General features: G+C 44.0%; 2 protein-coding genes across 4 annotated transcripts in view; one reads left to right on the forward strand and one right to left on the reverse strand.

Moving 5' to 3' along the window:
- Window positions 1–1,991: 1,991 nt before the first annotated feature.
- On the reverse strand, window positions 1,992–10,092 carry ATP5MC1 (ATP synthase membrane subunit c locus 1). Of its 2 annotated transcripts, none has more exons than XM_035136597.3 (5): window positions 10,054–10,092; window positions 8,543–8,591; window positions 6,653–6,730; window positions 3,126–3,301; window positions 1,992–2,228 (listed from the first exon to the last, which is right to left on the reverse strand). In XM_035136597.3, exons 2-5 carry the CDS (start codon window positions 8,579–8,581, stop codon window positions 2,114–2,116), a joined length of 408 nt encoding a protein of 135 aa, XP_034992488.1. In that variant the 5' UTR covers window positions 8,582–8,591; window positions 10,054–10,092; the 3' UTR covers window positions 1,992–2,113. The 2 variants fall into 2 exon arrangements, with proteins under 2 accessions (XP_034992488.1, XP_034992487.1); XM_035136596.3 differs by having other exon boundaries at window positions 9,967–10,090.
- Window positions 10,093–10,384: 292 nt separating this feature from the next.
- CALCOCO2 (calcium binding and coiled-coil domain 2) overlaps window positions 10,385–13,805 on the forward strand; it is a 34,547-nt gene continuing 31,126 nt past the window's right edge. Inside the window, exons 1-2 of one of the 2 annotated variants that reach the window (XM_088654576.1) lie at window positions 10,460–10,657; window positions 10,949–11,047. The gene's annotated coding sequence lies outside the window, so the exon portion shown is untranslated. Of the gene's footprint in view, window positions 10,658–10,948; window positions 11,048–13,805 lie in introns of both variants that reach the window. The other variant, XM_088654575.1, reaches the window with a different exon arrangement.

The raw sequence follows: 13,805 nt of genomic DNA on the forward strand, positions 1-13,805 counted from the left end.
AAGCAGTTTCCACGCGACTTTTTTTTCTCGCGCGTGTTCAAGGATCGAAGCTGTCTCTCGCGCATGCGCAGCAGCAACTAACTAGGCCCTCCTCGGAAATTCCCTGTGATCGAGGTACAGCCCCGCCCCTCGCTCCCTGCCCTTTTCCCCTCGGGTTCCCACCCCCGACACCCATCACCTCCCACAACCGCCAACCCTCCCAACCTCTTCACGTCCCTCTAACGTAGATCTCTCTCAACCGCCATTCACCATAGAGACTGCACGTCCTCCGTTCCCTAGAGCGTATCCTTGCTCCACCATAGAACGCCCTAGAGCGCTCCCGGAAACGTCGGTATCCAAAGGGGCGCCCATGTAGTCAGGAACTTGGGGAAGCACCGGGTGTGGCTGTGGGTGTGTTTAGTGGCGGGGTGCCTGGGTTTAAAACCCCTGAAGGAAAAGGACCCCCTTTTAGGATGACGTTCTGTTGTTGTGAGTTAAATATCTGCACCATTTAAGGGAAATCTTACCAAGTCCAGGAAAGCTCTGAAGGTCACCGAAGTTCTGCCCTTTAACGAACCAAGGGTTAGCAAAGTTCAAACGGAACCCCTCGCACTAAATAAAGTATGTTCGTTGTAGCTTTACTTAAGAAATCATAGAATTGCGGAGTTGGAAGGGACCACGAGGGTAATCTAGTCCAACACCCTGCAATGCAGTTGTTTTTTGTTGTTTTTTTGCTGAAGGTAGGGGCTCCAACCTATGACCTTGAGAATAACTTTAAAAATTATTTCAAACAGACTGAACGAGGAACAGGAAATGGGCTTATACGGAATCAGGCCATAGGAGATAGATAGATAGATAGATAGATAGATAGATAGATAGATAGATAGATAACATAACTTGCACATTTGGTACTTGCCAGGACTCCTCGAATGGAAATATAGGGTTAGGTGTCCTAAGGTTCAGACTTCCCTGTCTTTATATGGGGAGGTTTTGAACAGGGATAAAAGCCCCCTTTTTCTGTAACATCCATGTTTTGTCACAAAACACAGAATTTTGGGGCTAAAAACGAGACTGAAATGAGTCCTTTAACACTATATGGCAGCGTAGATTAACATTTCTGAAAGATGGTTCCCACCCCCCACCCTGGTCTCTTCTGAATCTTCCCTGAATCAAACAGTATTTCAAAATGGCAGTGTTAACATTGCTATTGGGAGCTGGATATGCAGCATTCTGCTGCGGATCCCCATTGTTGCATGGTTTTTAAATATGCCTAGTTTGTTAAAGTGGATTATTGTCCTGACTAGAAATAGTCGTACCTCAGAAGTCAAACAGAATCCGTTCTGGAAGTCCATTCAACTTCCAAAACATACCAAGGAGTGGCTTCCAATTGGCTGCAGGAAGTTCCTGCAGCCAATTGCAAGCCGTGGAATCTGTGTTGGATGTTCAGGTTCCAAAAGAATGTTAGCAAACCGGAACATTCACTTCCAGGTTTGCGGCATTCAGGAGCCAAAACATTCGAGAACTAAGCCGTTAGAAAACCAAGGTACAACTGTAAATCTAAAGAGTCTTCAAATATGAGATACTCATTGGCATGCCAACTTTATGAGGGATTAGAATTTACTAGTCTCAGGGTGCAGATAAGCTTTTTTAATTTTTGTAACCATGTATTTAAATGTCCTGGGCTTTCATACCCTTTCCAGTTGCTAAGGGCAGTAAATTTGCTTTAGTAGTATAGATCATCCTTCCTGTTCCTTAGGCAAACTCTTTATGGAATTGTGGGCCTGATGACATTCCAATTGTATCCTTCAAGCAGGTTGTAGAACTGTTCTCTTCCTACAATATTTCTTAGTGTATGGGGGCTAATAGTGGCACTGACTTTTTAGCCAACTGTATTTTATTGTATATTACAAAAGGCCAGATTGATTTGGCACATATAATTTTTCTTCCCCTTCTCAATATGTGTATATTTAAGAATTACGAGCAAGCTGTTAGGATGAAAAGCACAAAACAAAAAACTTGAATCTTATTTATTTTGAGAAAGTTTGTTTAAATCTGTTAACACCCTGGAAAGGGAGGCAGGCTCAAACTGGAGAGGACACAGACAGACAGCAGCTGCAGCGTAGCTCCAAGGCTTTCACATGGCAAACAAAATGAGGAATGCCACCATCAAACAGAAGAGCCCCATGGCCTCTGAGAGGGCAAAACCCAGGATAGCGTAAGAAAACAGCTGCTGCTTGAGGGATGGGTTCCTGTAGGTAGAACAGAAGAGAAATCTGTAAGGTAAAATCCCATTGGCTTTTCAAAAAAAAAAAATCTGCAATAGGCTTCCCAAAGCCCACTCTTAAAAATGTATTTGTAGAACCTCAGAGTGAACACAGGGAAAGCTTTGTTAACTACCAGTCGTAGATATATCCACCACATCTCACTTAAAGATGTTTTGATTGTTCTTAAAGGTATCCAACCATGGAAATATGCTTTACAAAGAACCACATATTTCAAGCCTCGTCATTAGTAATTTGTGGTTCATAGAGTTGAAGGAAGGAGAGGCAAGACAGAAGACTGGGGGGAAGCATCCCTTAATTTAAATTTTTAAATACATGGGTACATTCTAATAAATCATACTACTGTATGTTCCAAAATCTGTGAAGATACTTTGACTGAATAAAAACATTTATGTGCTCACATACTTTCGAACCACGGACATACTTCAACAAGCAGGAACATTTAAAGAGAAAAAATATTCTTCAATCCATACATAGACAATAATTGCTTCTTTAGCACACAAAAATTTACATCGAGAATGGAGAGACAATAACCCAGGTATGAGCACTGTGTGTACAATACAAGCTGATTCTTACATTAAAGGTAGCTTTGGTTATGATCTTTTTAACAGTGACACCTTTGACACTATTGGTTCGAAAAAGGTATTTTTCTCATCAGCAAGACACTTGACAAGAAAATTCCATGCAGATTCCACCAATTCCTTTCTATTGCAGCTTTCCCTAGCTGGGGTTTCCAATCACTGTCAGCTGCCTTAAAAAAACCTGCTTCTCCCAAGAGGAATGCATTTGTGGTAAAAGTCTTCACACAAAAATCTAAACTGCCTGCTGAAACAAAGCAGAAATGCTTTCCGCAAGCTAACTTACCTGGCATAACCAATGATTAAACTGCCAAACACTGTCCCAATCCCAGCTCCTGAACCAGCTACCCCCACAGTAGCAGCACCAGCACCGATGAATTTAGCAGCAGTATCAATATCACGGGAGACAGCACTGGTTTGGAATTCCCGATGAGCCAGCTGACGATTCAAAACTCCAAAAGGCTGTGGAGGAAGCAAGTAATTAGCATGATTTATATCAGTCAGTTTAAGCCTCCAAATCATTTTCTCTTCCCAACAGCGTTTAATCCAGATGTTCCCAAACAATGGCTGGGTAGACACCAGGCTGGCAGCACCTACTTTGTTTCTTTATTAGAAGCTTTGAAGCCAACGAGGGCCTCCACTGGGGGCAGGTGGGAAATAGCGGCTCAGCTGGGTGGATCACTAAGAATGAAGAACAGGGCTGGCTCAACCGATGGATTTGTGATCCGTACGAGAACCAAGCTTGCCATTTCTTTCAGAAAATAATTCTTTCCCTAGTAAGCTAATGTGGGTGGGGCTTTTTATAATTGCTGATATTGTTAAAAGAGTCAGGAATCCTTGCCAAACAGATCAAAGACTGCCTTCTGCTCACCTCCAGGGCAGGGGCAGGCCATACCAAAGACAGGGTAGAGAAGAAAGAAGGGGAGAGGCAATGGCCTTGGACACAGACTACTAGTTTTCTAAGCATTGGCAGTGGGGGAGTGGGGAGAGAGAACAGCAAATAATGCCACTTAGGTGTGTCTGCCTATATACCTGAAGGAGCGTCTCCACCTCCATCGCTCTGAGGTCCAGTGCCGAGGGCCTTCTGGCGGTTCCCTCGCTGCAAGAAGCCAAGTTACAGGGAACTAGGCAGAGGGCCTTCTCGGTAGTGGCCTAGGGCGTGGAACGCCCTCCCACCAGATGTCAAAAAGAAAAATAACTACCAGACTTTTAGAGGACATCTGAAGGCAGCCCTGTTTAGGGAAGCTTTTAATCTTTAAGAAATTAATGTATTTTAATATTTCTGTTGGAAGCCACCCAGAGTGGCTGGGGAAACCCAGCCAGATGGGCGGGGTATAAATAATAAATTATTATTATCTGCCAGGTCATTGGCTGGAACAGAAATGCAGGTCTCTAGCAGACATAACTGTTGTTCAGTCACTGTATTGAAACCTTAAGGGTGTGTGTGAAATGACCTCCCTTGTAATCCAGTTAAGAGATGTAACAACAACAAATATGCAGATTCTGAAAATCTGTTTGATGTACAAACAGAGATATGCCTACCACACACACAAAGAATACCAATTCTTAATATTCCCCAATCCAGTAGGAGCAAAAGGGAATTCTGGGGAAAACTACTCAATGTAAATGTTAGAATAGCAACGAAAGTTTCATGAAGGATTACATTTATGCAATTTCCTATCTAAAAGGTGTTTTAAAATGAGCAAGGAGGGTGACCAGTTGAAACAAACACTGACAAGTTAGTTTTTCAACACTGTGTAACAGCATGCTTTTTTAAATGAAGGACATAATGATTTTGAAGTACTGCTTGCTTTTGAATTTTTAAAGTATTAACATGGACTCTAAAAGAAGCAACAAGACAGTAGCTTCTGCCAGAAAAAAAATGTCCCTTATATTATGCTGACGGTGTAGAAGAGCTTCTGCAGGATTTATTCCAGTATTGCTCACACTGGCCAGGCTTCCTCAAACTCAGCCCTCCAGATGTTTTTGGCCTACAACTTCCATGATCCCTTTTGGGGGGGGATATATTTATTAATTTTATAAAAGGAACAAAAACAATCAATTCACATTAATAATCCACCCATACAAAATAGTTCACCAACACATAAAAAAGCACAAAAACAACAGCAGCAAAAATACAAAAAAGACAAAAGAAGAGGGGGGGAGGAGAATATTACTCTTAACTTTTTCATCACATTGTGGACTTCCTCAGATCTCCCCTCATTGGGTCCCTATTAAAATTAACCTTTAAGCAGTTTTCACATTATTTTAAACCTCTTATTACAATTCTCTTTTTTTTTCTTATTACAATTCTCTATACCTTTCAATTCAATATCAATCTATAAACCCACAATTTATATTATTAACATTCAAACAATTCATATCTCTAAAAAAAATTCCAATATCTAATCTTGCAATTATTTCTCTCCTTAGGTTATAATTTTTACCAACAATGATTCACAATTTATAATATTACAACTTCTCTCATAATAACTTTAAACTAAAAACAATTTCATCCGCCCCTCTCCTGGATCTAGATTTCCCAGGTGGCTCAGCGAATTCCGTAATTCATTCCAGTATCGGATCTTTCCAATCAATCCATCCTAACATCAAGCATTTAAAATTTTAACCCACTCCCACCCTTTCCCGAAATCTGACTTTTTAAAGACAGCTTTGCTGTTTCTTCCCTTTTCCACCTGTTTCCCAAATCCTCCATCTACCTTCCCACTTTCCCAGAGTGTACATTGCCCTCCCTCTTTCACTAGGAGAGCAACAATATCCTCTGGTTCTCCCTCGAGGAGCCCTTGGTCCACATCTAAATCCTGTTCCACATCTCCCACTTGTGGCGCATTCCAATCTTCTTCCTCCTCTTCTTTGCAACACTTAGGTTCCTTATTACTTGTGGCATTGTCTGAAGTTGGTAGTTGCTCTTCTTGTTCCTCTGCATAATCCAATACTGTCTCTTCTCCAAATTCAATATCCAAGCAGTTCCTATCACTTTCTTCACTTAGTTGTTTATTAGCTTCACGCAGCTGCTTGTTATTCCTGGCCAGTTCCTGTTTAATGTCTGTTTAATGTCTGCCCAGCATCAAGTTGAGAAAGACTACAATGGGATATACGAAATGATGCTGTTTCTCAAGCCTTGAATCCCATAGACCAGGCATACGCAAACTCAGCCCTCCAGATGTTTTGGGACTACAACTTCCATGATCCCTAGCTAGCAGGACCAGTGGTCCGGGATGATGGGAATTGTAGTCTCAAAACATCTGGAGGGCCGAGTCTGATGAAGCCTGCACTAGGCCAAGTGCAGGGAACCTTTGATGCTCCAGTTGTTGCTGAACTCCAACTTGCATCAAGGCCAGTGGCAAAACATGATGGGAGTTGAATTTTAGCAACTTTTGGAGAGCCACAGATTCCCCACACCTTTTCTAGGTCACAAGGGAAGAGACTTCTTACACCAGCACTACTACACTTTTTCAAAGGGTGAAACTGGTTTAATTACGCATGGCAGCATCAGTTCCTCTTCTAGATACTCTGATGAAGCTAAGCAGTCAATGTAATGTAAGAGGCAGCTAGTGCTAACCTTTGAGTTTGAAAGAAGTTAATACTGTTCCTACATCATGAGAAAATAATGTATAGAGTTATAATTAATAGAAAACAGTTTCTATTTAGCATAGAGTTTTATTGTTTGGCTGTAGTTTGGTATCACTGTATGATGCTGTTAACCATTTGTTTTGCTCCTTTTTGTAAATAAAATCGAGGTACAAACAAAAACTGAAGATAGCAATGAAGAGTCATGCTGTTTATTCTTACCTGCAGAGTCTGAGTCTCTGGCCTGCTCAATATAGACAGGGAAGCTGGCCTGGTTAGAGCTCGAGAACAGCAGCGGAACTGGAAAGAAAAACATTAAATTCATATCAGGATATAAAGAACTGCTCTATTCAGAGACCAATGCAATCTGTTGTGACTGACAGTGGCTCTTCAGCATCATAGCGAAATGTATTTCCTAGCTATCCCACTTGATCCTTCAAATGGTAGATTTTAAGGATTTATCTTGATATTAGATACTTGCAAGATTTATTCTATACCCAACTGGTGATGAGGCACTTTTGCGCTGATCAGAAGGCAGTTCTCTTTCAAGACAGGTATGCCTATTCATCATCTAATGTAAATTCTCTGTGGCAGGAGATTCTAGATCAGGCATAGGCAACCTTGGCTCTCTAGATGTTTTGGAACTACAATTCCCATCATTCCTGACCACTGGCCCTGTTAGCTAAGGATCATGGGTGTTGTAGTACCAAAACATCTGGAGAGCCAAGTTTTGCCTGTGCCTGTTCTAGATCTGGCTTGAATACACAGCTTCTCTCATATTGGAAAGGACATACCGTGTTTCTCCTAAAAATAAGACGTACCTATAAAATAAGCCATGGCAGGATTTTCATGTGTTGACTAAATGTAAGACATACCCCCAAAATAAGCCGTAGTGGTGGGAGCAGGTCTGGATGGCACCATGGAAGAGGACGGTGCCTGTCGGCGCCGGATGCTGCTGCCCTGCCAAAACGGCCAGCAGCGTGCGCCACGTGGAGCCCCGACCCGGTGGGACCTGGCAAGAGCCGCGGCGGGCGCCGCTCCAAGCCCCATCACGGCGGGACCGCCAAGAGCTGCAGCACGCGCCGCTCCGAGCCCCGGTTGATGCAAGCTTTAATTGCATGCAATTGCTTTCACCCCCAGGGTGCTTGATGCAAAAGTACAATATTTATGCATGGTTGATGCAAGCTTTAATTGGATGCAATTGCTTTCACTTCCAGGGTGCTTGGTGCAAAAGTACAATATTTATGCATGGTTGTTGCAAGCTTTAATTACATGCAATTGCTTTCACCCCCAGGGTGCTTGGTGCAAAAGTACAATATTTATGCATGGTTGATTTTTTAAAAAAAGACATCCCCTGAAAATAAGCCATGGTGTGTTTTTGGAGGAAAAATATAAGACGGTGTCTTATTTTTGGAGAAACACGGCATATGTGCAAGAGGGAAAGTATTCATTGCTGCCTATTAAACCTAGCTAGAGACTCTAGACACGGGCAGTAGTCTTCCTAATACTATTTGTATCATGACTTGTACACTCAAATATTTTTGTCCAATTTTTTTAAAAAAACAATAATCTGCTTTGGGGGTCCACACGAATTGATATAAAATGAACTGAACAAGTCTTGCTGATCAACTCACATCAGCCCTAGTCAGCATGGCCAATGGTCAGGGATGATGGGAGCTGTTGTCCAAAAATATCTGGAGGATCACAAGTTCCCTCATACCTGTCATAAATTCATTCTCATGTATATGAATTCTGGCATATGAACTGTCCAAATAAAAATATGGTAAATAGGTAAAAAGCCATTTGCTGGTTCCCCTTACAGAGTCCGAATTACCGAGGACTATTATAGGAATGCATGGGCAGGAAGACTAAGGATTTGTTGGCTTGTAACTTTTATTAACTTATTTGTAAGTCTGGTTTAACATACCCTTCAGAAACTATTGTTGACTGAGTTCAAATGACATATCAAACAGGTCACTCTTAGTTTTTCCTCTTTAAAGAGAGATATTAAACAGAGATTTTACCCGTTGTAACGATGAGTAATATGAGGAGTGTAACATACTAAAGTAATCCAAGATACACTAAGGCACTTGCAACCCAAAAATTCCTTACCAGAGCTGGCGAAGCCAGGAGAGCTACTGGAGTCTGCATTCTGATGATCCTGAATAAAGGGGGAAAGTCACATTTTACACAAACACCCACTGAATACTCTCACAGCTAAGAGGGAAAGCCCAGTGTGTGGACAAAATGGAGTACATTTCCTTATCTGTTTCAGGTATAGCTTCTTATTAAGATTTTGCAAACTAAGTCCAGAATTAAAGGAGGAGGACAAAATGGCCTTGAACACTCTTAAAGGAGAGTCCAGGTCACAAAGAGCAAGGAGGAACCAGATAGATTGTAACTGTGCATCAGTGACCTCCAACTATGGACAGACACCACAGATAAGGTGACAGACATGAAACCTGTCACAGGAAGATGACAATCTTAGCTTTGTTTGTCCAACACAACATTGCGTCTTACAGCAATTAGGCACTCAAAAATGGCATTTGACTTTGTAATTGATTGAAAGAAGGGTGTTTAAGAGAAACTGCATACCTCTGTTAGCTAGGAGCCACGAAAAAGCACAATTAGGTAACAGGACTTGCAGAAAAGGTAAAGGGACCCCTGACCATTAGGTCCAGTTGTGACCGACCCTGGGGTTGTATTTCAAAGCTGCAGCTGTCCCCCTGAAAACAACCCCATCCCAAATCTACCAGCTTCGCAAATCCTTTCCCATTTTGTGGGTGGCATCCCAATGACAGCCTCCAACATCTACACCTTCCTTAACTGCCCACACTGAAGAAGACATTGGCCGGTTCTCTTCACGCTAGTTGCCCTCTGCACACCTGCTGTCTACTCTTCTTAACCCGCACAAAAACACCCCCGTTCAGCTCAACAAGATTTCCTTATGCCTTCGCCCTGCCTTCCAAAAAAGCATTCCCAAGCAGACAAAACCGGCAACTAACAGGCCGGTTGCACTAGAAGCCATCTCGCCCTGGAGTTTCTAGCCCACAGTAGGGACTTGGTCCACCATCTAGTCTAACATGTCCGTCAGCAAGCAGGCCAATGAGCTGGAGGGGGGCAAGCTCAACGAGACTCTTCCATTCCATCCTCAGGGTCGTGGCTTCGAGCCCCACGTTGCGCGAACGATTCCTGCATTATTACAAGGGGTCGGACTAGATGGCCCTCGCGGTCCCTTTTCAATTCTACAATTCTGTGACTGCAACAACCTACCGGTCGGTCAGCCGTCAAAAGGCGCCCCTAAGAAGCCGCGAGTGATTCACTCGCAACAAGGATTCCGACGGGACGCCTTTTAACTGCTGTTCCCAATTCAAACGGGCCTTCGAGATTAAGGGAGCCGCGAACGGCGTGTTCGTGGGAACAAACCCGAACACCGGGGCCTCCCTGCTCCACTTGCTCCCCGTGCAGCCGCCTCGCCCTCACGGGAGGCCCCAGGACCAGGAGGGCACCCTCCCCGCTTCCCTGCACAGACTCACCTTCGGGGACGAAGAAGGGCTGCACTGAACCTCAAAGTCGCGGCTCTCCTGACTGGACCCAGCCAAGCCCCTCCCGCCCTCGCTCACCTTGCCAATGTACCACAGCGTCCTCCGCTCCTATTGGCCGCCGCGACGCAAGGAACGCTGCCCGGCGGGGCCCCGGTGGCTCACGGGAGACGGAGCCTCACCGCCGCCCGCTATTGGCTCCCGGACCCTCACGCTCGCGCCTCTCTGCGTGCGGATTGGGCAACTCCGAAGGATCGCGGGTCCCCCATTAGCCAGCCGCAAAACCCTCCCCTTCTCCTCCACCCCCTGCTCCCGGGAGCGTTCCACCGAGCGCGTCAGAGGAAGGAGACCAGAGAGGGTTGAGTCACGTGCTTTGTTCTTTCTTGACAGGCTGCGCGGCGGCGAAGCGCTCGAGTCACGTGATATCGGGGAGGGGCGGAGGGCGGCGCGCCTCAGTTCGTGACGTGAAAGAAACTGCTCGTGCCCGTATTGTCTGTACAGATCCAGGCACGTCACGTGTCTGCTTTGCTGGGTGTTCCGTTGCTGAGAATTGGTTGTGGGTTCCTAACGAGTGCACACTTAGGGCTGATACCCTCCAACGTGCACGCGGGCTTGATCTCTTCAGTTCTTTCTAACTTACGCTCTGGTGAATGTGGAGCGCTGACTCCACTGAAGAGAATTGCGTGTGAGTCGATACGGACGCTTTATCGGTGGTGTTGCATCCGTGGCGGCCCATTCACACGAGGATCACTGTTTGCTGCAGACAGTTATCAAGGAGATAGTGATATATGCCCGAGCAAGGTTGTCTAGTAAACCCCATAGTCTCCAGCGGGATTTGCTTCCCAGATAGGTTCGCAGTCTTAGACTGCAACCCCTTTTATTTTGGAATAAGCCCCATTGAATTTATTGGGAATTACTGTATTAATCTGAGTAGCCATGGCTAGGATCGGAACCTAAAGCAGTGCTTTTTTCGCAGGGGGGGTTCCTCAAGGGCACACAGTGCCAGCACCTTATTTTCTAGAAGAAAAGCACTGGTTAAAACGGTGGCACTTAACTATACAGTAACAACTTCATGGTGAGTACCGGCACCTTTTTTCTAGAAGAAAAGCACTGTGCTTAGGTAATTAAGGCAGGAAGGGGTTAGCACCATAGAGTAGGCTTCCCTGCCAGGCTTGGTTAGGTAGTTCCTCTCCCCTCACCTTGGGAGGAAGGTAATTAAGCCTATTGTTTCCCTTAAGTCTACCTGAGCTCAGCGTGTAAACAGGTTTTGAAAATGTAAATTCATTTGAAAATATTATTTTCTGTTTAAGCTGACTCTCCTCTTCTGCAGCTCCATCCCTACCATGGAGACACCCAACGTACTGCATATTACCCTGGTTGGCAACTAGATTTGCCATGTTACTTTAAAGAGCAGTCAAAACATGCTATCTCCAAAAGAAAAATCCGTCATCATCTTGTATATAGTTCTGAAAGTATTGTTTCAGCAGTGGTTTCTGTACAAACCTCCTGGAGCAGCAAGATGAACTCTCCACTTACCCCATCGGTTGATATACCTTGCTCCAGCAAAAGAGCAACCAGGAACTCCCTTTATGCTCCTAATCCCTTTGTAGCTACTTAGGTACCTTCCCCATACCTCACCTATGACATCAGGTGTAGGGCAGGTGGACTTGGTTTGCTAGGAATGCCTTATCAGGCCTACTTTATTTGGCATAGATTTAAATTCCCATAGTTGTCTTATTGATTGATATGTTGGTCCACTCACCTACCAGCAGGAGGAGGCATTAACCTATCTTCTTTGGAAACAGTTAATGTTAACTCCTTTCTTGAGAATGGCTGCCCAAGGTAGATCTATAGTTTAGAAGTTGTTTCCACAGGTGACACGGGGGGCTACAATCCTGAATTCTGCATGTCTTACTTTAAAGTGGATGTCTGTAAGACTGTGCTGCAATCATAAGCATAATTATGAGAAAGTAAGTCCCATTTAACTATAGGCTTGTAATTACTAGACTGAGACACAGGTCTGGTTTCCACTTCCAATAGAATGTTTCAGGGGTGGCTCAGGATGTTTTGCCACCTGAGACAAAACAGAGCATGGTACACCTGCCACCTTCGCTCTCCACTGCAGTTGTCTGAGGCGACTGGTGGCAGCCCATGAAAGCCCTAGTATGCTGAAGACAGTGGGGGAGAAAAAAGGAGGCCAGAGTGGAGAAGGCAGGCAACAAATGCAGGAGGTGAGAAGCTCCTCGGGGCAGGGCTTTGCCACCCTTCCCAGCTGTCCCCACCTGAGACAACTGCCTCGGTACGCCTCATGGGTGGGCCAGCTCTGGAACATTTCTTTTTTCTTCTCCAGGACAGAAATAAGAACTGCCTTTAGGAATAAATACAGAAAATGTGGGTTTTGTTTTGTTTTTTAAAAAAGTTGGACATTTTAAGCTGCAATGTGACTGCACACAAGGTCATGAAACACAAGGTTGGTTTCTTTGTGCAACTGAAAGCTGAATTTTGGCAGGGTGCAAGCCTGGGAGTGCAATATAAGGAGACTGACCTTTGCTGCAGCTTGACTGGTATTCTGTATGGGTGATTTTTGACTTGTAGTACTTTGATCTGTAGTGTTAAAGCTGGACTGTTTTGCAGAGTTGTTGTACCTTGTGGTACCTTGGTTTGCATACGTTTTGGATTATAAACATGTCAAACCCGGAAGTGTGTGTCCCGGTTTGCAACCTTTTTTGGATTACAACCCTTTGGGGGGGGGGGGTTATGAACAAAAAATTTTTTGGGAGGCCCCATTAGTGAAATCACGCCTTGGGTTACAACCTGCTTTGGTTTACAAACGGACCTCCGGAACGGATTATGGTTGTAAACCAAGGTACCACTGTATTCTGCCTCATCCTGACACCCCGCCCCCAACCTGCAATAAGGATATAACAAGGCTGACAGTGCCGCCGGGTTGTTGTAAATCACTTAGCTTCAGTACCAACCTGTGTTATTAACATAGCTCTACATTGCCACTGTGTTAACAGCCTCTACTCCCACAACCTGCTACTACTGTATATGGTGGGAAATGGACTGAATTGGCTGTGAAATTTGCACAGGCATGGCTACTATTTAAAACTTAGGGCTTTAAAAAATAATGTAGGTTGTAAACCTGTACACATTTACCTGGGAGTAAGTTCCACTTCCATTTACTGCTGAATTCAGTTGCATTTACTTCTCAGTAGATATTCATAGGATTTTGCTGTTCATATTTCACACCAAACCATTCCCAAGTGAGGAAAAGCAGCAGCTCCTCTCTTTCCTGTACCTTTCTTTTCTTGGGAGATCACACTGCTATGTAATCACAGCTATATTAAAATCTTAGATTTCTTCAATGATTTCTATGGCCTGCCCTCACTTTCACCGAGGGGTGGGGTTGGGGGAAGATATAAAAATGCATTTGCCAATGGAACCCCATAAATTGACTATAGAGACAATGAGTTAATGCCTTTTTCCATTTATGTTTTTTAATCTGTGTATTAAACTCAGTGGAACTTACTTTTGAATAAATGTAATTAAGACTGGCCTATAAAAACCTCATTAGAATTCTTCACATTTATAAAGCCAATGAAAAGCTGTATGCCGTTGGGCATTTTCACCAGAACCCGTTCATATGTACTTGGGAAGGAAATCCCACTTAATTAAATTAGATTTATTTTTAATTAAATGTCTATTCAGCTTCATAAATGTCTTAAGGAGAGTAATCTTGTGCACCTTTATTCAGAAGTAAATCGCACTGCGTTCCAGATAAATGTGCTATCTAGTTGCAGGCTTGGTCATAGTTCATTGGTAGAGCATCC

This window comes from Zootoca vivipara, chromosome 12 (assembly GCF_965207765.1).
Source record: "Zootoca vivipara chromosome 12, rZooViv2.hap1.1, whole genome shotgun sequence".
Lineage (NCBI taxonomy): Eukaryota > Metazoa > Chordata > Lepidosauria > Squamata > Lacertidae > Zootoca > Zootoca vivipara.